We start from the raw sequence: 24,782 nt of genomic DNA, 5'->3' as shown, positions 1-24,782 counted from the left end.
GTCCCTTTCACCTCTATGAAAGCATATTCCATTTTCTAAGGGAAATCAGCATCTGCTTTAGACTGGTGCAGGAACAGCTCTCCCCTTTCCTTCATCACTACACATTTTTTAAACTTCTGTAGGCAGGAATAGCAGAGCATGATGGACAGCTGATGCTATAGTCCTCTACTTCCTTAGTGAGGGGTTTTGAAAGAGTCTTTCAACACCCCTGAACTTTATTCCCTGATTATACTCGTGGGTGAGCAGAGTTTTGAAAGAGTGCCAGATCCTGCTCCAAAGATTCCTGGGAGGAAAAAACCCTGGAGAGTTGGCAAATAAATTGTAGTAAATCAGGAAAGCACTCATGCCCCACTCATTGCACCTGCTTTACCTCCCATGAATTTTGGATCCGAGTCAAGCTGGAGACATTCAATGATGAGTCCCGCCTGAAGGCCACTGCCGCAGAGGTGAAGCCCATCAACTTCAAGGATTACTGCCAGAGGCTGATCCTCAACATCCACAGCTCGGCTGAACCCCACAGAGCAGAGCGAGAGATCGGCCTGGACTGCCAGACCCTCTCCCCTTCCACCACCACCACCCATTGCTCCACAGCAAACACCCCTCTGCTCTGGAGAAGCCTCCATGAATCCCTAGCCCAGAAGGGCCCAGTTGGGATGGTGCAGCACAGGCGGCCTCCATTCCTCCTCCACCCCCTCCCCATGCAGGGTTTTTTGGGTTCCGAATGAAATTCTTAATCCAGTGTGGCTCTCTTCCACTTTTGCCATTGAATGGGTTGCAAAGTCAGCTCCAGGTCCCTGCTGAGAGGGGGCGATAAGTGCCAAGTCTCCTTGGTCTCTGTTAGGTAAGCTCCCCACTGGGGAGAAGCGTTGTGAGGGTAGTGATGGGGAACACACAAACCAGCATACAGAGACACTGCAGTTTAAATAGGCTTTTACTTTCGTGGAAATAGAGGTATCAGAGTCCATCAAACAGTCCAAGTCATACACGGTTAAGACAGTCAGTCATCAACGTCTTTCAGTTAAGGGAGAATCCAAATAACAAGTCCATAATCATACAAACAGTCCAGTACACAAAATTTGCTAGCAGTTGCAAAATTTACAATAGCTCACGCTGATCACTATACGGCACTTATATTCCTAACAGTCTCCCCACACAGACATACAGCAGCACCTTCAGTTTTTCACCTCTGTTCATACCCCACTGCAGTGTCTCTTCTCCTTACTCCTCCCCCTCCCCACTTGCTATATTTATGCAGAGAAAATTCTCCTATTTTTCCTGAGAGGAAGAAATGGGGAGGGGAGCCTGCAGGTGCCCTGTTTCCTTTTCTTTCTTAATAAAAGAGTGTTTTTAGTGTTAAAAAAAGAAAAAGAAATAAGGACATCACTAACAAGGGACAAGCCAAATGGGAAGTAATAGATACAGAAAGGCATCAGCAATAAGGACAGCATATTTTATATCACTCTAGTTCCACTACTAACTAAAGGCAATAGAGAAAGGGCCTTAGCATATGAGGAAATCTGATGCTGGGAATTGGCAAATATTTTTTTAAAAGGGGTATATAGGAATTAGCTGGACAATGTCAAAACTTTAGTGCATCTGGCCTCATTTGTGGAATCAAAATACAAATGATAGTAAGAATTTCAGAGAGATATACTATTAATTGTTTTCTGCAGTTTCTTTTACATGTAATAATAGCATAGAATTTAATGTTGCTTTGTTCTATGATCTCTGCAAAGTTGCGAATTAAACATTACAAAGTTACATAAAGACCATTCTTGGAAAGTCATCTCTGATTCAAGCTATTTGAAGGTGTGTATCACACATTATTTTCCTCTAGTGAGCTGGAAATAAGCTCATGGATCCTCCTGAATATCCCAATCAGAACTTGAAGGGCAGCTTTTCCATCCTCTCCTTAAAGATATGGTCAAACCTTTCACTCTGGGCAACAGTCATGAGGTTCTTCCAGTCCCCAACAATGCCTGGAAAGAAGTGGTTAAAAAAAAATCTCAACAGTTTAATGGTTTGCAAAACATATTTTTTGTATTCAATTAAACTAGAGGCTATTTATGTCATCCTATCACCAAAATGAGTGTGTGTGTGTGTGTGTGTGTAGGAATGAATGTATGTTTGTGTGTATGTGTATGAACACGCACACACACATATACACACATTGTGTATATCTATATCTTTAGAGCTTCAGGAGGGGACTATAGCAGGGACGTGCAGTCAGGGGAGGCAGAGCCTCACCACTGTCATCATAAAAAGAAAAAAATGTAAAAGGAAGAAGGCTGAGCTAGTTGCTGCCAGAGTCACAGTGGATGACTCTGCTTAGTGTTTAACTGTTTAAAAAAGCCTCTAAAAAAGTGCCCTCGACAGGAGGAGGCGGGAGAACGACGTGCCTCATCTAGTCTGGTGTTTTATGATCATTCAAGCAGAGTTAAGCAAGGGTTAAAAGCCTAAAAATTTCTGACATAGATGACGCAGGTCATTCTCCCGCCTCTTCCTATAGAGCAGGGGTGAGTTCCTGCCAGTTCTAACCTCTTCTATAGAAGAGGTTCCACAAATCTACTGTGCCATTTAGAACCGGTTCCAGCTCCCTCCCCCCGCCCGTTCGCACATCAAGATGAAGACCGAGAGGAGGAGTCTTAAAGTCTTAAAGCTGTCAAGTTTGAACACCCCTGGGTTTTTTTTCTAAAGGGTTAGTGGTGCAAGGGTCTTGTAAGTTGACAGCTTTAAGACTTGCACATTTCAATGCCAGAGTTCCTGAGCCAACATGACTGGAGGAGGAATTCTGGGAGTTGAAGTCCACAAGTCTTAAAGCTGTTAAGTTTGAACAGCCCTGGGGGGGGTGGGTTTCTAAAGGGTTAGGGGTGCAAGGGTCTTGTAACTTGATAGATTTAAGACTTGCATGCTTCAAGTTTCTGAGCCAACATTTTGGTTTCTAAGCAAGAGGGTTAAGTGGGTTTCACCACATTTTACAAGTTGGCCATGTCCACCCAGTCACATGACTGCCAGGCCACTCCCACAAAGCAGGCCACACCTACAGAAGAGGTTCTAAAATTTTTGAAACCCACCACTGCTGCAGAGGCACTTTTTTAGAGACTTTTTAAAACAGTTAAGCACTAAGCAGAGTCATCTGGCAGCAACTAGCTCTGCCTGACCTCAGCTCTTGCCTTTTTCCTTTTACATTTTTTTTCTTTTCATGATGGCAGGCAAGAGCAGAGTTGAAATCCTCTCTGAAACAGCTGGAAAAGATACATGTGTGGGTCAGAGGGAGGGGGAGGAATTCAAACTCCATCCTCAAGTGTAGATATCTCCACAAGTGTAGTTTGATTGCATGCAGAACTACATTGCCTTTTCACACACACACACACACAAACACACACAGAGAGCTGGATAAAAGTTTATAAGCCCAGCTTCACTGATTACAAGTTTGAAAAGGCAACCTGGCTCCACCTGCAACCAAAGACTCGGATCAGAAGGCAGTAGGGGAATGGGGGGGGGGGGTATGGCAGAGGAGCTGCTTTCAAGCCATTGGAAAATATATCCAATCCAACTTCTGTGTTTGTGTTTGTTTGAGAGTGAGTGAGAGAGGGATCCAACTTCTCTGTGTGCGTGTGTCTATTTGAGAGAGGGGGAGGGAGTGAGAGAAGGAGGAAGGAGGGGGAAGGAGAAGAAAAAGCATGAAGGAAAACTTTTTCGCAAAGGAGAAAAACAAATGCTGTTGCTTTAAATCGGAACTGAGCATGCCTGGCTGTGGAATTCTGGGAGTTGAAGTCCACAAGTCTAAAACTATTTGAAACCCACCACTGTGTCAGTGCCTCACCAGCCATAAACCTCACCGCACATCACTGGACTATAGGGATGAAGATCAAAAGTCTTCCAGATGTGGTTTCTAGTCTCCAATTACCATGCCTGTTATTGGTTTCATGGAGTCTTAGAAAGAGGGTAATAGATTGCAAAATCGGGAACATTGCACATCCCTATGTTATCAGAGGAACATCTACCTCCCTGTCCATCAAACAATATATACAAATCTGTATTTCTAATTTTTGGGCAGGAAGCTGGATCCTTACTATTTTAACTAGAGCTGGACTACAGAATGAAGGCTTGATAGAAAGGTAAAGATTTCTAACTATAAGGGGTCAAGTGATTTCTCTGGTATAAGCATCTTGTTCTGGGAAGTCATGGAACCAATGGTCTGCCAATGAAGTTCTAAATGGTCTGGAGTTCATCCTGTTGGAACTGTTCCCATGATTAATTAAAATGATTGATGGGGTTTTCTTTAGCATTGGCTGTGTCCCTGCAGGTTTAAAGGAGGCAGCTATAAGACTGGAGGACAGTGCTCAGGGTAGAGAGCAAAGAAGATGTCTCTCCAACAGGCTAAAGTGACCAGTATTCAAACAATCTCATTCCTAAAGGATCATTAGTCTGTGCAAGCAACAGAACAGAGATTATAACTGTCAGATTATATCCATGGCAAAAAAAACCCTGTCAGGATAAAATGGAGTACACCAATTTAACATTGGTACAGCTAAGAATGCTTTATGGTTGCCTCAGATTAGTGCAACATCATGAAGACACAGCAGAAAGAGAAGTTGTTAGAAAATGTACACCACTCAGGGATGGGCTGCTGATGGTTCGTAGGGTTTCGGGAGAACCTCTAGCTAAGATTCTTTGCAGTTGCGAGAACCCCCAAATCCTACTCCTGGCTGGCCCTGCCCACCCACCCTGCTTGTCCCAGGAATCCCCACATGGCTCGTTTTCGATGCAGGTAAGTGTAGGTCATGCATGAAGGCTCGGGGAGGGTGAAAAACAGACCTACCAAAAGTTCGGGAAGGCCAGAAAAGGGCCCACTTCCTGCCTCCAGAAGACCTCCTGAGCCTGAGGAGGTCATTTTTGCACTCCTGGAGGCTCGAAGAATGCTTTCAGAGCCTGGGGAGGACAACTCACCTACCCCCTTTGTGGTGCAGGAGGTCAACTAGGCCATGGCACCATGCCCACGCCCACCCAGCAACCTGGCAGAGAACCGCTTGCTAAAATTTTTGAAGCCCAACCCTGATACCACTCTACAAAAAGTGCCTTTTAGATGAAGGTGGCAATCCTGGCATATTCATAAGCATACCCCTAGAGTATAAATGTCTATAGATTTACCTTTACGAAGAAAGACCCCTTTGCTAGAATCTGCAAAGGTAGGATTCAGGACTGCATAGTTTGTTCTAGAATCTGCCTTCATGTTATCAAATGTAGCTTTATGCACCACAACATCCACCTCCTTTTCAGTCAGTTCTTTTCCTAGGAAATTGCATATTTTCAGTACAGAACTTCTCAGATCCTGAAATTTGATACAGCTTTATATTAGTTCATCCATAACAATAGGGAAAAGATGGAAAATGTGGCTGATATATCTGGGGAATTCTAAAGATTATCACTATCTTATACATATTTCACATATCAATGCTGTCTTTCACTTCCCCTACTTTAATTCTTTTCTTACAGAAAACAATTATTTGAATATTAAATCATTTGTATTTTTTAAAAAAATGTACAATATTCATTAAACACAGAAACCCGTCCATAGAATTGTTGCTAAAAATTTCCAAGAGACAAGTTGTTGAGAAACATTTTTGGTTCTCAATATATTTATGATACAGAGTTTTACATTCTTAGCAATCTTGCTGCAACTGAAGCTGGACAGTTCTCCACCCAAACTAAATGAATGTTTTGGTCTCTCTTGAAAATGCACTTGAGTTGAGTCAACCTTCTTTGAGCCCGAAGAGGAGAACATTATTCTATACATCCCATCATTTCTAAACCTTTCTGTGCTTAATTTTTCTTCATGTCGCACCACACAAAATGGACACATCTTACCTTTTTCATTTCTTCATAAGAAAGGAAGAGAATATTGAAATCATCCTTATGATTGAACCAGCCTTCTATATGGTCTAGCCATAAACTACTGCACACTGATAGGAGAGAAATGAATTTGGCATAATTATGAGTGGAATCTTCAAAGTCACTTGGTTTAATGGTTTAGCTGGGCACTGCAATGTTTCAGCTAACAATCCATCTCAGGGATACATTCTGACTGCTTGAATTTCTTCCATTTATTTTTATGGCCTGATGGACCTACACATGAAAGCTCAACTGAGAGCCCACCCTAATAACACTGAATGCGGAGAGGAGAGAGAAGGAATGGGAGCCATAACAAATGTGGTTGCATACTCTCACTTGCTAAAGGGAGAGTTTTGTCAAGATGCTGCTATATTGTTTTGTTTCTTTTGCTTTTCTTTATTTGGATCTTTGGGCATTCTGAATTAATTTATTAAAGTCCAAAGCGTGGTCAAGGACTCCTACAAGTAAAGCAGACTGTGGAAGAAGAAAGACATAGCTTGAATGATTACATCCAGAAAAGTGAAGAACCAGTGATTAAGGAAGTAAATAAAGGCGGCCTTTTAAAGACAACTAAGTCAAAAGCTGAATATAAGAAAGAAGTAATTGAGAAGCACTGAAAAAAGAAACAGAAAGCTTTATTTTGGCAGCTCAAGAACAAGCCTTAGCCACAAACTGCATGAAGGCAAAAATTCAACATGTTACCACCAACAGCAAATGTCACCTTTGTAATGAGAAAGACGAGACAGTCGACCACTTCGGTGCAGCAAAATTTCACAAACTGACTAGTTACAATGCCATGACTGCGTTGCTAAGATCATTCACTGGAAATTGTGCCAAAAGTTTGGTTTTGAGTACAGCAAAAACCACTAGGAACATCAGATTCAGAAGGTTTTAGAGAATGAAAAAGTCAAAATCTTGTGGGAGAATTCTTCAGAATTCAGACTGACAGGCACTTGGCCCACAACACACCTGACATAACAATAGTTGAAAAGAAAAAAGTATGGTTCATTGATATTGCAATACCTGGAGATGCACGAATTGAAGATAAACAGCAAGAAAAAATTACAAAGTACTGGGACTTGCAAATTGAAGTTGAGTGACTATGGAAAAAGAAGTCATGTGTTGTTCCAATTGTAATTGGAGCCCTTGGAGCAATACCTAAAGGGCTACCTCGCTATTTGGAAATTTTAAATTTATCAGACTTGAACATTCTGATTCTACAAAAAACCACCCTACTTGGAACAGCTTATATCCTCCGATGTTACCTTAACAGTTCCTAGGTCCTTGGTTAGGACTCGAGTTGTTGAGCTACCAACCAGCCCCAAAGGCTGTGAATCTCACCAAAGATTAACCACATAATATCAATAATAATAACAACAGCAACAGCAAAAGCAACAATGACAGCAACAACAATAATAATACACCCTGGTTTTAAATCCATCAACTTATTCCCCTCCATTTTTCCCCATTTTAATGTATCCTTGTATTTGTTCTCACTCTCCCTTAATAAGCTGCCTTCTCTCCCCTCTCCCATCCATTTTTGCATGGCAAATTATTCTAGGAATCCTGCATTCTTCTCCACTCATCCATCCCATTATAAACTGTTTGCATACAGTTTATGCAAATTATTGAATGAGGATTGAAAATAACTATTATTATTTTATGGAGGAGGAATGGATTGTTTGCCACTTGCAGGAAGTGGATTGAATTCATATCTTTTGTCCAAAACAAAAACTAACCTGATTGTGATTAATTTATTACCTTTGCCAGCCAAAAACTTCTCCAAGTAAACATCAAAGTCTTTTGATGTTTCCAGCATGGTTAGAACTTGTAGAAAATGATAGCCAGAAACCAAGACATCCTTTGGATTTCTGAACACATAAACAATCTGTAGGAAGAAGAAAGTATCTAGTCAAAAATGATCTCAGAGACTCCAGTTAGAGTGAATGCAGCAGCGAAAAAGTGGGATTGATCGAAAAACCTTGAGGCTTGGTGGACCTTAGTGGACTTTCTGGAGAGCAGAACTCCATTTGCACTTTATTTCACAATATGTTAACTTCCCATGGGGAATATATATATATATATATATATATATATATATATATATATATATATATATATATATATATATATATATATATATATATATATATATATATATATATATATATATATATATATATATATATATATATATATATATATATTAGATTTTTTCAACCCCTGGTAAGCCCCAATTATGGGAGGAAGCTAACTGCTTCCATCATCTGTCCTTCGGCTCGTCACAAGAGTCCATCACAACAGAAACCCAATATTTTTACTGTTGCCTTTGTTATATTTGTGTTTTTTTAGAGTCTCCCTTTATTTATTTATCAGCACAAATAAAAAAACATATATATATATATATATATATATATATATATATATATATATATATATATATATATATATATATATATATATATATATATATATATATATATATATATGTTATATTTATGCTGATAAATAAATAAAGGGAGATATAAATATAACAAATGTAACAAAAAAGGCAACAGTAAAAAATATTGTGTTTCTGTCTGTATGGTCTCTTGTGACGAGCCTAATGACAGAGAGTGGAAGTGTGACCTTCCTCCCATACTTGGGCATACCAGGGGTTGTGACTTTAAGTATATATATCAATCATACATACATACATATATATATATATATTCCTTCCCCCCACCTCTTCCTCCCCCCACCTCTTTCTCTCACACACAATCAATTTTTCACATTTGTGTAGCTGCATATCTTACATGGCGATTTGGGGTAACTATTTATTAATTCATTTATTAAATAAATAAATAAATAAATAAATAAAATAAAAACCATTAAGAATCTCAATTTAAATTTAAATTTAAAAAGAAGACAAAAACAAACCCAGAATAGCAGCAAAGCATACAGAGAGTATGAACATCAATTAACTCTCATACAATCACCTTAGAGGCTATACTTTATCATAGAACCTCGAAGCTATTAGCAAAACCATTTGGAGGACCTTCCAGAAAGCCAACAAGGTTGGAACAAGCCTCACTTTAGAGGGAATAGGACAGGGGCTATGGCAAAAAAGGTCATGCCTAAAACTCCCTTGCTGGCAGGTCCCCAAACATGCCTTTCCTACTGGACTTGATGGAATGGGTAGATGTAACTGAGGACAGAGGTCCTTCAAATGACATGTTCCCAGTTCCTGAAGGGCTTTAAAGGTCATAACTAGGAAATATAAATCCGATCCAGAATCAAACATATAGCCAATGTAGTTTCAATAGCAGAAGTGAAATGTATGCAGTTCCTGGAAAACACACAAATGCCTATCTTGCTACATTTGGACCCACTCAAGTTTCTGAATACTTCAAGGGCTGTTGTAAAAAAACAGCTCCACATTAAAGCTATTACAGTCCTCCATCCAAGAGGGTGTGAGTGACTGAGAGTAGCAATTGTAAAAAGGATTTTATGGCTAAAGGCAGCAATCCTCAATTTGGCATCCTCCAGATACATTAAGATAGAAACTGACTAAGCCACACAAAAAGTCCCACTCCATCTGGATGTGTCATTTTGGAAAAAGTAACCTGAAGGATTAAATATCTCTGCATGGATCTTCAGTTCGGCTTTATTTCGTCCAAGCATGAGATTCTGGATTCCCCATTTTATTTGAATTATTTTTTCTCAGCCTGAAAATCACCAAACACATTGGAACAATGTAACATCTGTTCATTTGCATTTATTTGTCAATAAAACATTTAGATGCAGAGCTAAAAAAAAATTGAAGACTGACAGGTCCCCACTCCACTCCACAAGTTACCAAAATATGTCCTACTTTTCCTTTTTTATTTCGTAATCCTTTGGGTGCCAAATAGTAGGGCAGATGGGAACAAATGACACGAGGTGATGGGCGACTTGGTATATCTACATGATAAACATTATACTCCAGCCATGGTGCCCTGTCAATCAGGCTAATATTTTCAGTTCCATCTCGATGACCTTCATAAAGAATCAAGCTCACAATGTTCTGAGTCCACACTGTGCCTGTAAATAAGAAATAATTAAATTAATTCATCCAGTGCCATTATTATTTGGAGAATGTCCAATACATAAAAAACAAGAAAAAAGTCAAGCAATCTGGCTACTAATCGGAGAAGATGGCAAAGAAGAAATGGACAGTAGAGAGACAGCAGAACTGCTTAATTCATACTTCACACATCTATCTTCACACACAAAAAGAAAAACACTACTTTTGGCATGAAATGGACTGGTTTTGCACCCTCCCCAGGCTCCAGAGGCTTTTTAGGAGCCTGGGGAGGGCAAACAAAAACAAAAACCCAGCCTCCCCTGGAGGCCCTCCAGGAAGCCTCTGGAGGGTAAAAAACAGATCTATGGGCAACCCAGAAATTTCACTGTAGGGCACAAAATGGCACTGTGGGCAACCTGGAAGTTCGGGAACCGACTTTTGGTTTGAGGGCTGTTTTTCACCCTCTGGAGGGAACTTCCGGTTTGCACATTCGGTTGTTTTTTGCCCTCCATAGGTTCGCCATCATGGACCTAGAAGCAAACAGCGTTATGACCAGAAGCCAACATGGATTCACTGAAAACAGGTCATGCCAAATAAATCTTATTTCATTCTTCAACAAAATGACCAAATTAGTAGATGAGCGAAATGCTGTGAACATGGTATACTTAGATTTCAGTAAAGCATTTGATAAATTCAACCACAAACTACTTTTTGGCAAGCTAATAAAGTGTGGGATAGATAGCACTACCACTAGTTGGGTTTGCAACTGGCTGACAAACAGTACTCAACATATAGTCCTCAACGGAACTATATCCACATGGAGGGAAGTAACCAGTGAGGAACCCAAAGGTTCCAGTACTCTTCAATATCTTCATAAATGATATGGATGAGGGAATTGAAGGAGAGCTCATCAAATTTGCAGACAACATTAAGATAGCAGAAATAGTCAACAACCCGAAAGACAAGGTCAAGGTCCAAAAAGATCTTGACAGATTTAAATATCAGCCCTTATCTAACAAAATGAAATTTAACATAGATAAAAGTAAGATATTTCGTTCCGAGGGAGGGACTTGCCGCCATCGGCAGCTTAATGAAGCTGCCCTCAGAGTTCTGGTTCGTATATCTATTTAAGATCTTAGATATCTCTTTTTCCAGGCAAGGAAAAAGTAGGGAGGGAACCCAGCCAGTTAGAGTCCTCTTTGAAGTTCGTAGCCTTTTTTCTTTTTTGGCTGCGAACGAAAGAGAGTGAATCAACGAAAGCTGAGTCACTTACTCCGGCCAGATCTTCTCAGCTGTTTTTTTTTTCCAGCTCAAGGCGAGTTACTCCCCCCTCAGAACAAGCCTTTGTAATTAACTCATTTAAGATTAATCCGGGCAGCGACCATACCTGTGAACTTTTCTTTTTTTTTTAATTTAAAATACCAGCTTCAATTTTACAAAAGACTCCTTTGTTTAACTTTTTTTTTAAAAATGGCGATTTTATAACTTCCGCATTTGCTATAATGATATATCTTCAACTTTCTGGACAGAATTAAGGGATTACAAACCAATTAGCCCTGTTCTCTTGAAGATTTCTTTTTATCAATTGCCAGGGGTTTGTTGAAACTACCTTATCTCAAATTAATGTGAGTAGAGACTCTGTTTGCTTCCCTTGTTATCATGGCACCGAAATCGAAGCCCAGACGCTCTTCTACATCTCAGGCATTTGTTACAAAGCCGCTGCCCTTGCCTTCTACGCCCTCTACTGGAGATTTGTTAACGAAAGAATTTCTTTTTGAAATCCTTAAAGAGTTCAGAGAGGAAATGAAGCAACTTATTTCAGACTTATATGACAAACTTGATGCCAAGATTGCTCAAACAAAGGAGGATATGATCGAGGTTATGAATGTTATGACAGATTATATTGCCAGAATGGAGGATAAACTGGAACTTTTGGAAGAAGCTAATTCTAACCTGACATCTAAAATTGAAATGTTACAACAGGAAGTTGAAAATGCACAAAAACAACTTGTCATGATAAATTATAAGAAGACTGCGTCTGCAATAAGAGTTAGGGGATTGCGTGAAAACGAGCAGGAGAATTTGAAACAGACCTTTTTGGAGGCTTTTAGTCGCTCGGTGGGAAATCCTGGACTTAACTTTGATTGGCAGATCCAAAAAATCTATCGCCATAATTCGTGCATAGCAAAACAGCGACAACTTCCGAGGGACATAATTATATATTTTGCCACAAGAGAATCCAGAAATGCGATAGTACATGAGTTTTATAATAATAGGCTGCGAATTGATGGACAGGATTTGATTGTTTTCAAAGAAATACCATCTCAAATATTAAGAGCCAGAAGAGACTATGCCTTTTTAACTAAGGAACTCAGAAATTCTCAGATACAGTATAGATGGGAAGTGCCATTTGGTATTACAGTTACATTTGATAACCAAAAACATTGCCTTAACTCTGTTTGGGAAGCCCGAGATTTTTATTACAAGATCCTGAAGGCGGGACTTCCTGAATCACCCGGACTTGGAGAAAAACAAGGAGAAGGAGAAGAGAAACAGCGGAACACGTGGCTACAAGGTGGGAGGTATCGCTTTCCCCCTTCGGAAGGGCAGAAGAGTAGAGAATAAGGACTTAGCTATGCTTCTAAAACATTTGCTTAATTTTTAAATTGAATAATACTTTGTGATTTCTGTCTTGTGTAAAACGGCATAGCTGCATACCGATGAAGAGACATTGAGACTGAAAGAAGTGGCACTGATTTTGGAATATATATTGTATGGGACTTAAACAAGACTCGATGGATAACTTTGAATTTTTATTTAAATTGTTCATGATTCATTCTTTAGGGTGAGGAGAGCGGAGATCGTGATTTTCTAGGATTGTGGTTTAGGATGAATGGAGTTGGGAAGTGTGGGGTAGATGGGAGGGTAGTGAAGGTTTATTTAGAGTTTATTTTGAGCCAGAAAGTAAGCTGATTTTTGTATAAATTGTTATTTGAATATAATATCTGGAAAGATATACCCACAGAGTCTGCAGGAAGGTGGAGCAAATATAAGAGGAGTACAGATGTAAATAAAATATATATATGGACATGGGTAGAGGCAGGATGCGAGGAGTTGAAAAAGGAATCCGAGAGAAGCATTTGAGTGTTTAAATTGTTTTATAGAGAAGGAGGTAAAAGAGACAATTTAAAGGTTTGGATATTTAGATAAAGAGATAAGGCTCCTAGCTGGAGAATTCCATTCGATTAACTTACTTGGTTTCAATATAGTTTGAAATCCTGCAAGTAATAAAATAACTGAAATTAGGAATGAGGTACATTGTTTAAGATTTAAAAATGATGGGAAGCTGAGTTTAATGTAGAGAGTTTATTGATTCTTTCCGTTTTTCCTTTTTGTGTGTGTATGTGTGTGTTTTGTTTTTCTTTTTTTTTACTTTGTTTTTCTTTTATCTTTTAATTTTAAAGTTATTTGGTTTTAATATACTCCAGACTGTGCTTGATAAAGAGTTATGCCGGGTATGGGACCTGGGAAGTCGAAAGGGGGTTAGGGAGGGGGGTTTATGGGGGGAGGGGGGGAGGGTGGAAATACAGTCTCAATTTTCAGAACAATAAGAATGCACTTGTATACTGTTGCTCTCTTTTCTTTTTTTTTCTTTTTTTCTTTTATTTTATTTTTTATTTTTTTCATTCTTTTTAATTTTAGTGTAAAATATAAACTGAATAGATTAATGAATAGTAGAGATACACCAAAGTGAGGAGTAGAGGGAAAGAAGAGGGAGAAGTAAAGAGGGAGTGAGAGGGGAATGCAAGGAGGGTGAGACGGAGGGAAGGGGAGAAAGGAATGTCTGAGGAGGAAGGGAAGTAGAAGAGGGGAATGTTGAAGGGGAGAAATGAAAGTTGGAGGGGGAGAAGAAAGGGTGTATGGAGGATTGAAGTGCTATGTTGGTTTCCCATGGTGGAAGATGAGTTGTGTTCATTGTTCTTCCTTTTTTAAATGCACAGTATATAAGTGATGGTATAAAATGAAAATGAAAATGAAATAAAACAGTTTTAAAACAAAAGTAAGATATTTCACTTAGGCAAGAAAAACCAACTGCATGAGTACAGATTAGGTGAAACTTGGCTTAATCCCAGTAACTATAAGAGGGATCTTGGCGTCCTAGTGGACAATAATATAAATATGAGTCAACAATGTGTGGTTACAGCAAAATACCAATGAAATCCTAGGCTGCACTAACAGATAGAATCAAGATCAAGTTAAGTTCTAGTAGCACTTTACAAAACCTTAATAAAACCACACTTTGAATACTGCATCCAGTTCTGGTCACCACAATATAAAAAAGATGTTGAGATGTTGAAAAAAGATGTAAAGAGTGTAGAGAAGAGCAACAAAAATGACTAGGGGTCTGTAGGCTAAAACATACAAAGAACAGCAGCAGGAATTGGGCATGTCAAGTCTAATGAAAAGGACTAGGGGTGACATGATAGCACTGTTCCAATATTTGAGGGACTTCTACAAAAATGAGGGGGTCAAGCCATTTTCCAAAGCACCCAAAGGCAGGGCAAGAAACAATGGATAGAAACTAATCAAGGAGAGAAGCAACTTAGAACTAAGGAGAAAGTTCCTAACAGTGAAAGCAACCAATCAATGGAATAGCTTGCCTTCAGAAGTTGTGGTGCTCCATTACTGGATGCTTTTAAGAAGTAACTAGAGACAGCCACTTCTCTGAAATGGTATAGGATCTCCTGCTCAAGCAGGGGGTGAACTAGAAGACCCCTGAGATCCCTTCCAATTCTATTATTTTATGTTCTAACTTAGTCAATCTTCCTATATTAAACATTTCAGAGATGTATAAAGACAACTGCTTCTTCTAAAATATTTGATGGTTGTATGAGAAAAAGTCAGCTTTGTAAAGTAAAATTTAAAATGGTCAAAATGCAGATTTGCAGCATTATTTCACTTGTGTTTCATCTTCTATGCCAAATGTTAAAATCTATTTACAGCATGATACAGCAACCAAAGTACTGAAAAACTGAATAAAAGCACTGGATACAAAATCTACTCTACCCTGAAAGACATCTTTGAATTTACCTGATTTAGGATATGTGATTATAAATGTATCATCATCTCGGATTTCAAAACTTTCCAATGAATCTATATTTTCAGGTGAGGACACCACTGGTACAAAATAACACCCTTTGTGTAGATATAGGTCCTTCTCTGATGGCTCCATTGCTTGTCCTGTTGATAGAATAGGGAAATTGAAAATAGTTCCTATATTAATAGTCAATGTTGAATTAATTCAATTTTTTCAAAGTCATGATTCTTGGCAACATGAAGAAAAACACATATCATTAGATTATTTTACCTAATTATTTAATTAGTTTCATGAATTCAATTTTTACCCACGAAGGTTTCCATTGGAAATAGTAAATTTGCTAGTCTTCTTGCTATCTAAGAGTTCTACATGGAAGAGAAAGTTTGAATTACAGTACTAAGAACATACTGGTTGCAATTCTTTTCTTACCTTACTTATCTGGAGATGACTATGGGATATAGAGACTTGTTTCTAAAGTATGAATAAAATGTGTGTCTGGATGTGAAAAATATGAAAAAGAATGCTTGGTGGGAAAAGATATGGAAGAAGCTGTGGAAGCGAACAAACCCATGTAAGAGAATTGTTGCTGCCCAAAATGAGGATGAAAGAAAGTTTGTGAATGATATGCAGAAACAGTTAGTTGCATATTGTGAGTCCTTCATGATACTTCAGACAAGAAGTGTGAGAATGCTCACAGTGTGACCATTTTGAGATGGTCACAGGAGCAAAATACAGTAAATAGAAGTTTGTCTTTCAAACAGTGTTTTATATACAAAGAAAATATACATACATGTACCCCCAAGAATGGACCAGATATTCCATCTCTTAGCCTGGGGGGAGAAACTCTTCACCCCTCAGAGCGGGTCCGTAACTTGGGTGTCCTCCTGGATTCTCAGCTGACATTAGAATACCACCTGTCGGCTGTGACCACGGGGGCTTTTGCCCAGGTTCGCCTGGTGCACCAGTTGCGGCCCTATCTGGACCGGGAAGCACTTCAAATGGTCACTCATGCTCTCGTCACCTCTAGGCTTGATTACTGCAATGCACTTTACTTGGGGCTGCCCCTGAAGAGTGTTCGGAGACTACAATTGGTCCAGAATGTGGCTGCATGAGCGATATCGGGTGTACCTAGGTACACCCATGTTACACCTATCCTCCGCGAGCTGCACTGGCTTCCCATCGGTCTCCGAACACGCTTCAAGGTGCTGGTCGTTACCTTTAAAGCCCTCCATGGCTTGGGACCTGGATATCTGGGGGACCGCCTCCTGCCACATACCTCCCAACGACCCATAAGATCCCACAGGCTGGGCCTCCTCCAGGTACCTTTGACCGGGCAATGCCAGTTGGCGACTACTTGGGGGAGGTCTTTCTCTGTAGCTGCCCCGGCCCTGTGGAATGATCTACTCGCAGAGATCCGGACCCTTCCCACTCTCTCGGTCTTTCGGAAAGCCATTAAAACCGGTTGTTCCGGCAGGCCTGGGGCTGTTGACCCCAAAATATGGTCCAGTCCCATTCAGAATGGAGTGCATGATGTGTTGTATTTTATATCTATCTTTCGTCCCTGTGTCTTACTTTTTTTCTTTGATTATTTTTGTACTGTAAGCCGCCCGGAGTCCTACGGGATTGGGCAGCATATAAATGTTATTAAACTTATAAACTAAACTTAAACTAGTCAAAATCAGGCAATCAATCATCAACTATAGCATTGAAGCACCCAGAGATAAATGAAGAGAGAGAGATATGCCCTCACACAGCCTCTCTTATATAGGCAGCTTCATAAAGTGCAATAACCCTGCTGATTCATTCTCATTTCATCAGCTCGGTTTGCAGCCTTACAACAGCAGGTGGTCAGCTATTAAATCGTTATTACCCTGACAAGAAGCACCAACCACGAGTACTAATGCTACCTTTGTGGAAAGAGTATAGTCACAGATTCTTGCAAGTCTGAAAATATCTCTCTTCTGTCCTTTTGCTTTTTTTAAAAAAAGTATTAAACAATTTTTTTTTAAAGGCCAAAACGTTTTTTGCAATTTACTTCTGTACATTTCCAGACTGGATGAGGGCTAACAAGCTTGTACTCAACCCAGAAAAGACCGAGTGGCTGTTGTGTTTCCCTCCCAAAAATTTGGTTAGTGTTCCATCGCTCAGGCTGGGGGGCCAAATTTTACACCCCTCAGACAGGGTTCGCAACTTGGGAGTCCTCCTGGATCCACAGCTGACCTTTGATTACCACCTGTCGGCTGTGACCAAGGGGGCATTTGCCCAGGTTCGCCTGGTGCGCCAGTTGCGACCCTACCTGAATCGGGAGGCTCTCACAACAGTCACTCGCGCCCTCATGACCTCTAGGCTGGAATACTGCAACGTGCTCTACATGGGGCTGCCCTTGAAGAGCATCCGGCGGCTTCAGCTAGTCCAGAATGCGGCCGCGCGAGTGATTGTGGGTGCACCTCGGTTCACCCACATAACACCTATCCTCCGCGAGCTGCACTGGCTACCTGTTGATCTCCGTGTGCGCTTCAAGGTGCTTCTTACTACCTACAAAGCCCTTCATGGTAGTGGATCTGCGTACTTGGGAGACCGCCTCCTGCCAATCACCTCCTCTCGACCCATAAGATCTCACAGATTAGGCCTCCTCCGAGTGCCATCTGCCAGCCAGTGCCGGCTGGCAACTACGCGGAGGAGAGCCTTTTCAATAGCAGCTCCGACCCTCTGGAACGATCTCCCCGTGGAGATTCGTACCCTCACCACCCTTCAGACCTTCCGCACAGCCCTTAAGATCTGGCTATCCCGCCAGGCCTGGGGGTAAAGACCATAATCCGCCCCCACCCGAATGTTGTATGAATGTTGCTTGATTTTAATTATACATTGTGTTTTTATGTTATTGTATGTCTTCCCCCCCCATACAAGTTGTTAGCTGCCCTGAGTCCCCTCAGGGAAAAGGGCGGCCTATAAATAAACTCAACTACAACTACAATATACATCCATTGTAAATACACTTCCCCCCCTTATTTCAGTTTTTCTTTGTCTATACATATGATACTATTATATACATTACTTAATTTACAATCCTTCATTATGTACCATTTCCATTTATACATGTTTGTTCATCTCTACCTATACATTGCTATTTTCTAGCTCCTGTGCAGGAGTGGGTTTCAACCAGTACGGACCAGTACAGTTGTACCAGATGGGGAAATTTAGCTTGCCTTCCCGTACCTGTTGGTCAGGGGGCTCCGTACCAGAATGCTCCCTCTCCTCCTTCACTCTTTCACTTGCCCCACTCATCCTCACCATGCTGCCAAAAAAATTATGGCTGGGGTGGGGGTGGGGAGAATGTTGGGGAAGTGGGAAGAGGCAGAGGGGCTGTTAGAAGAGTGTGTGCTGTGCACAGGCTGTGAGTCTTAAAAACGTCTGAGTGAATCCACAAAGAGGGAAGGGGCGGAGGGGTGGATGTGTGTGTGCTGTGCACAGGCTGTGAGTTTTTAAAACATCTGAGTGAATCCAGGAAGAAGGAAGAGGCGGAGGGGCTGGAAGAATGTGTGTAAGGTGGTCAGTAGCAATATAGCAATAGCAATAGCAGTAGACTTATATACCGCTTCATAGGCCTTTCAGGCCTCTCTAAGCGGTTTACAGAGAGTCAGCATATTGCCCCCAACAATCTGGGTCCTCATTTTACCCACCTCGGAAGGATGGAAGGCTGAGTCAACCCTGAGCCGGTGAGATTTGAACCGCTGACCTGCTGATCTAGCAGTAGCCTGCAGTGCTGCATTTAACCACTGCGCCACCTTGGCAAAGTAATGTTGAAGACTGGTAAGTACAGCCATATTTCCTCTGTAACTAGCTGTTTTATTGTTTTGTGTACTTATTTTATTCTTATTTAAGTAGTAAGTGCACAAAATAATAAATTTTCTTTTTTTATATCTTCTTTTTGTAGGTCATTCTTTGGGGCAAAGAATTCAGTGATATTGATTTGTCAACTCCCACCCAGTCACATGACTGCCAAGCTACTCCCACCTGATCAGATAACTGCTAAGCCATTTCCACTCAGTCACATGACTGCCAAGCTACTCCCACCCAGTCACATGACCACCAAGCCACTTCTACTCTGTCACATGACCACCAGGCTACTCCCACAAGCAGGCCATACCTACAGAATAGGTTCTAAAAAAATTTGAAACCCACCACTGCTCCTGTGTCTTCTTCATTTAGTCTTTCCTTATAGGGCATGGATACAAATGGCTAGAGAACAGGAAAGGTTTTATTAGGGACCTTTTTTTAGGAAATAATAGCCATTAAAAATTAAAAAGGTTTAGCTGCTTTTATATTTTTAGATTTGTGCAGCTTTCTGAGATTTTGTGTGTCTCTGTAGCAGTGACGTGCGGTGAGGTTTATGGCTGGTGAGGCACTGACACAGTGGTGGGTTTCAAAATTTTTTAGACTTGTGGATTTCAACTCCCAGAATTCCACAGCCAGACATGCTCAGTTCCAATTTAAAGCGACACCATTTGTTTTTCTCCTTTGCGAAAAAGTTTCCTTCATTCTTTTTCTTCTCCCTCCCCCTCCTTCCTCCCTCTCTCCCTCCCTCCCCCCTCTCTCAAACAGACACACACACACACACACACACACACACACACACAAGTTGGATTGGACTATCTCTCCTACCCAGTTCCTTCTCTCACTCACTCTCTCTCAAACAAACACAAACACAGAAGTTGGATTGGAGCCGATCCGAGCCTTTGATTGCAGGCGGAGCCACGTTGCCTTTTCAAACTTGTAATCAGTGAAGCTGGGATTATAAAGTTTTATCCAGGTGTGTGTGTGTGTGTGTGTGTGTGTGTGTGTGTGTGTTTGTGTGTTTGAAAAGGCAACGTGGCTCTGCCTGCAATCAAACTAACTTGGGGAGGGATCTACACTTGAGGATGAAGTTTGAATTCCTCCCCCTCCCTCCAACCCACACACGTACCTTTTCCAGCTATTTCAGAGAGGATTTCAACTCTCCTCTTGCCTGTGATCATGAAAAGAAAAAAAATGTAAAAGGAAAAAGGCAAGAACTGAGGTCAGGCTGGGCTAGTTGCTGCCAGAGTCACCGTGGATGACTCTGCTTAACTGTTTAAAAGAGCCTCTAAAAAAGTGCCCTCTACAGGAGGAGGCAGGAGAATCACGTGCCTCACCTATGTCACAAATTTTTCGGCTTTTAACCCTTGCTTAACTCTGCTCGAGTGATTCATAAAACATCTAAAGTCAGACTAGATGAGGGACGTCGTTCTCCTGCCTCCTCCTGTAGAGGGCGCTTTTTAGAGGTTTTTTTTAAACAGTTAAGCAGAGTCATCCACAGTGACTCTGGCAGCAACTAGCTCAGCCTGACCTCAGCTCTTGCCTTTTTCCTTTTACATTTTTTTCTTTTCATGATGACAGTGGTGAGGCTCTGCCTCCCCTGACTGCATGTCCCTGCTCTGTAGTGTTTCACACTCACTACACAAACACACAAAATCATTATGTGACACTTTGTGATTGTGATAGTTGGTTTTGTGATTTCTCTGTGACTGTGAATTTCCTGCTGGTTGTTGCAGGGGACATTTTGTGTGCTTTTAGAGTTGCACAATGGCATTGTGTTTTTGTTAAGTATGAAAGTTGCTTTTTGAGCTCTTTGTGGCTCTGAGTTTCCTGCAAGGGCCATTTTATATGATTTTGCAATTATACTTGGGCAGGGGGTTGGACTAGATGACCTTCAAGGTCCCTTCCAACTCTGTAAATGTGTTAACTTGTTAAATCTGTTAAGTCTGTTGCAGAGGCAAATTTCTGTGAGGTACAGCTGTTTTGCATTGTGTGTGAGTTGCACAATGTTGTGAGTCAGTTGTGTTGTTTTTGTGTAAAGTGTGAAAGTTGTTTTTTGAGCTCTTTGTGGCTCTGTGAGTTTCCTGCTTGTGGCAGGGGCTCTTTTGTGTGACGTGCAGCTGCTCCTGCATTGTGTTGCTTTTGTGTTGTTTTTGTGTTAAAACTAGTTTCTTGTGTTTTGTGTGCTTTTGTATTGCTCCCATCACTGGTCCTCACCTAACAAAGCTCTTTTTCTTCCTTTTGTTGTAGCAGCCTTTACCAGCAAGGATGAAAAGGCAACAAACTTTTATTGCTCTTAGAATACTTATGTATTCTTACATAAGTATTCTTCATTATTCTTATTTAAGTATTAAATGCATGAAATAATTAGTATATTTTCTTTTTGTAGGTCATAAGGGCAAAGAAGTGACATTGACTTGGTCACGCCCAGCTGGTCACATGACCACCAAGCCACACCCACCAAGCCACGCCCACAGAACCGGTAGAGGAAATTTTTAGATTTCACCACTGATCGGGACCAATAGAAAGAGATGGCTTTAGGTTGTGTAATGCCCTTTTGACGTTATGTTCAGTAAAATCAATGTGGAGTAGATCATTGCAAATGGTTGTGGTACAACTAGGAAATCACAGGGAGATGTCATTGCTGTTGACAAAGACTGAACTGAAAAAAAGGGTGAAGAGATTGGCCTTAACAGCATCAGCATTGCAATCATCACCATTTTGCCCATTTAGAGGTGGGATGGTTTTTGAGTCTTTAAATTTGGCGTTTATGAAATTATAGAAGGCTAGATTGGATTTTGTGTGTAACAGCTCTTCCTCCTGTATGCAGTTTGTAATTTGTATTCTGTTTTGTTTTTTTTTGGGTGGCGTAAGGTTTTGTATCGTTTTTTGAAGTTAGCTACATAGCCAGTTTTATTTTTCCACCAAAGGGATTTTTTTTTGGACTGGAGTTTCCTTATTGATATGGGTAATTTGTTCTTTTTGTCTTATTATTATTCTAGCAAGGCACCATTCTTCAGCCACAACCTGCCAGCTAGACTGACATTTCTTACATAATGAAGCATTTATGGTCAGCCTCCTTAGCTCCTTGCTAACAGATATCAAAGCCAGTGCTAAATTAGACTGCTAATTTCAGCAATTAGAGTGACTATTTGCAATAGAGCTATTAACGTGGCTCACTTGCAAAAGCAGTTTGATAACAAGTTAATGGACCAGACCCTCAGATCCTCAATGTATTGATGGACAAAGCTGGCCCTAATTTCTGCCTCGGATTCTGTCTTCTAATAAGCAATCAAGTTGGAAGATCATTTGAAAGAAATTTATTAGACTATTCTGATAAAGAGGTATCTCCCTATGAAAAGTCAGAACCTGGAAAAATGACATACATTTACTTTTATAGCTAGTTCAAGTTCAAATCAAAAGTTGATAGGTTTACAAGTAGTCACCTATTCAGTTACATCATAAGAATTAAAGCATCCAAGATTTGAGAATTACAGTTCTAATGTACATCCACACTGCAAGATACTTGAAAAGGTTTCAGTATATTGGCTTCATGGAACCTATTAAGATAAAGGAACTATGGATTAACTCCAGATCTTGGAATTGAGTGGATTTTGGTTCTGATATAAGTGTCTCCCCATGAAGGAGAATATTCATCTCTGGTATTCAGGCCTCTAGTGGTATTATGGACCTAGTAGTTTAGCTGGCCCTGTTTGGTAGTTGTGCCTCTTCTGAGGAGGGATGCCAAGGCCATAACAATTCATGATTTGACAATCTCTAATTAGAAGTATGTACAATAATGTTCTTTGCATAAGACTTAAAAGGTTGGTGAATAACATTTAAGACCTTTGGAGTCTTAAAAAGAAATTTAGAATATTTACTGATTAAATGGCTTTCTTGATATGTTTTTTTTTGTTGCCATTCAACCATTTCAAAGTGGAACATAAAGTTTGTTTGGAGAAGGGTCAGTGACCCAAGGCTGGGAGAAGAGTTATGTAAGAATGCGGGGAAGTTGCAGCCTCTTGGTCTGGAACGTCCTTCTTAGGCAGCCAAGAATTCAACTTTATCTGCCTTTTGACTCCACGTAATGTGGGGTCTGTAGTCTAACTATACATTTAACTTCTCTTAAATCTTATTCAGTTGTATGTATGTGTTTTAGCAGCAGCAGCCTCATCAGTAAAAGATATGGGTGCCTGTCACTTGACACATTATTGATATCTCTGCTCGGCTGCATTGGTTGCCAGTATGTTTCTGGTTTCAATTCAAAGCCCTCTCTCCTTTGTCATATTTCCCTGTCCTGTTAGATCTGGCAAGAGAGGCATTTTCTGGGCCCTTCCCATTGGGGAATGTTCTGGGGCAGGACCTAAGAGGGGAGCCTTTTCTATCTTGGTATCCACCTTCTGGAACATCATTCCTCCAGATATCAGTCTTGCCTGACCTTGCTGGTCTTTTATGTGTCCTTGGAAACTTGGTTTTGTTATTGAGCCTGGATCCTGGATATGTGGTTGAATCCATATAATGACTGTATTCCTTGTTTTTCCTCCCCCCACTTTGGGCTGTGTGATTTTTTAAAATTTTGTTATAGTATTTTTAATTTTAAGTACAGTATTGCTAGCTGCCCAGAGTCATATATTTGAAATGGGTGGTCATATAAAATAAGTACTGTAAGTAAATGTCCTTTTCCCCTGCTCTGTTTGTCTAGTGATAATCCACATTTGAAAATCCATGTGGACAATGTCTCTAAGGAGAAGAGGGAATCAACACTCTTATCCTCCCCTAAAGTCCTGAAACTATACAGATCCTGCTCACAGGGACACACAGACCAGTGTAAGAAAATCGTAGAAATATGAAAACAATGAATAAGTCCTTGACTTACAGCCTCAACTGTGCCTGGAATTATGGTCATAACCCATAGTGATTGTAAATTGAGTCACCACTTGAGCTAATTCAACTACATCTGGCTTTTTCAGGTGCAGCCATTAGGTAACCATGTAGGTTGATAAAGGGAGCACAAAAAGGATGTAAGAAGCCCTGGGAGGCCCCCACCCAGGACAAAATGAAACAAAGCAAAAACCCTGGAAAAAAAAGACTTGTTGATCTTTCTCCCTTCCTCCTCTCCTAATTTAGTGCTGAAGCTAAATTCTCCACCTCTGCCCTACAATCTCCCCTTTAATAACCTAATTTGCTAACTGTATTATGCAGGTAAAGAGGGTATAAAATGTGTGTCTTACCTTGATGAATGACAGGGAGGTTGAAGAGCAGAGAAAAAGAATCACCCAGAAGTTTATTTTTTTAAGAAGAAAAGTGGAGAGGGAGACCTGAATGGAAATTTTTTGAAAGCTCTTTACTGCTTAGCTGATTTCCTTTATGACTCAGCTTCTGCCTTGGCTAAAAGTGCTAAGCCTTCCTTGACAGTTTTTCATTTCAACTTTGCATACACTCTCATTAACTTGCTTGGCAGTTTTTCATTTCAGCTTTGCACACCAACTCCCAGAACAACTTTGCCTCCTTCATCTCCCCTCCCCCTGTATAAAATTTCACTCCACTCCTTTCAGCTTTCTTATGGATAAACGCAAATCTCTGATTCTGCACAGTCATGTTTATGACAGGCATGCCCAGGACATGTGAGCCATGTCTGGTAGCTATAGCACACTATTGACTCATATTTAAGTGATTTTTCACTTGAACTCCTTCCATCTTCCTCTCCTCACCTCTATCTTCCTTCCCTCCTCCTCTTTTCATCTCCTCTCCTCCTCTCTTCCTTTCTTTTTCTATTGTTGTAGATGTCTCTTCTAGCTCTTAATTTTTATTTTCTTGGGGTAGTATTTCCGCAGACCCAAAAATAATTGAATATCATTTCTTGTTCCCTTTCCTTCTCAAATCTATCCTGATTATTTTCCCCCCTCATTT

The 24,782-nt window shown here is 40.5% G+C and overlaps 1 protein-coding gene across 3 annotated transcripts; it reads right to left on the bottom strand.

The window, feature by feature from the left end:
* Positions 1-913: 913 nt before the first annotated feature.
* Positions 914-24,260, bottom strand: LOC148045129 (amine sulfotransferase-like). Of its 3 annotated transcripts, XM_087718594.1 has the most exons (8): positions 24,104-24,260; positions 15,309-15,403; positions 15,032-15,181; positions 9,734-9,957; positions 7,657-7,783; positions 5,872-5,966; positions 5,155-5,335; positions 914-1,979 (listed from the first exon to the last, which is right to left on the bottom strand). In XM_087718594.1, exons 3-8 carry the CDS (start codon positions 15,171-15,173, stop codon positions 1,879-1,881), a joined length of 870 nt encoding a protein of 289 aa, XP_087574720.1. In that variant the 5' UTR covers positions 15,174-15,181; positions 15,309-15,403; positions 24,104-24,260; the 3' UTR covers positions 914-1,878. The 3 variants fall into 3 exon arrangements, with proteins under 3 accessions (XP_087574720.1, XP_087574719.1, XP_087574721.1); XM_087718593.1 differs by lacking the exon at positions 15,309-15,403 and having other exon boundaries at positions 24,104-24,259; XM_087718595.1 differs by lacking the exon at positions 15,309-15,403 and having other exon boundaries at positions 9,749-9,957; positions 24,104-24,259.
* Positions 24,261-24,782: the final 522 nt, after the last annotated feature.

The sequence above is a fragment of the Thamnophis sirtalis genome, unplaced genomic scaffold, assembly GCF_051295495.1.
Source record: "Thamnophis sirtalis isolate CommonGarterSnake01/CBP01778 unplaced genomic scaffold, rThaSir2_p1.2 scaffold_6, whole genome shotgun sequence".
Taxonomy (NCBI): Eukaryota; Metazoa; Chordata; class Lepidosauria; order Squamata; family Natricidae; genus Thamnophis; species Thamnophis sirtalis.
Note: the sequence above shows the minus strand (reverse complement) of the source record. Positions and strands in the feature narration are given on the sequence as shown.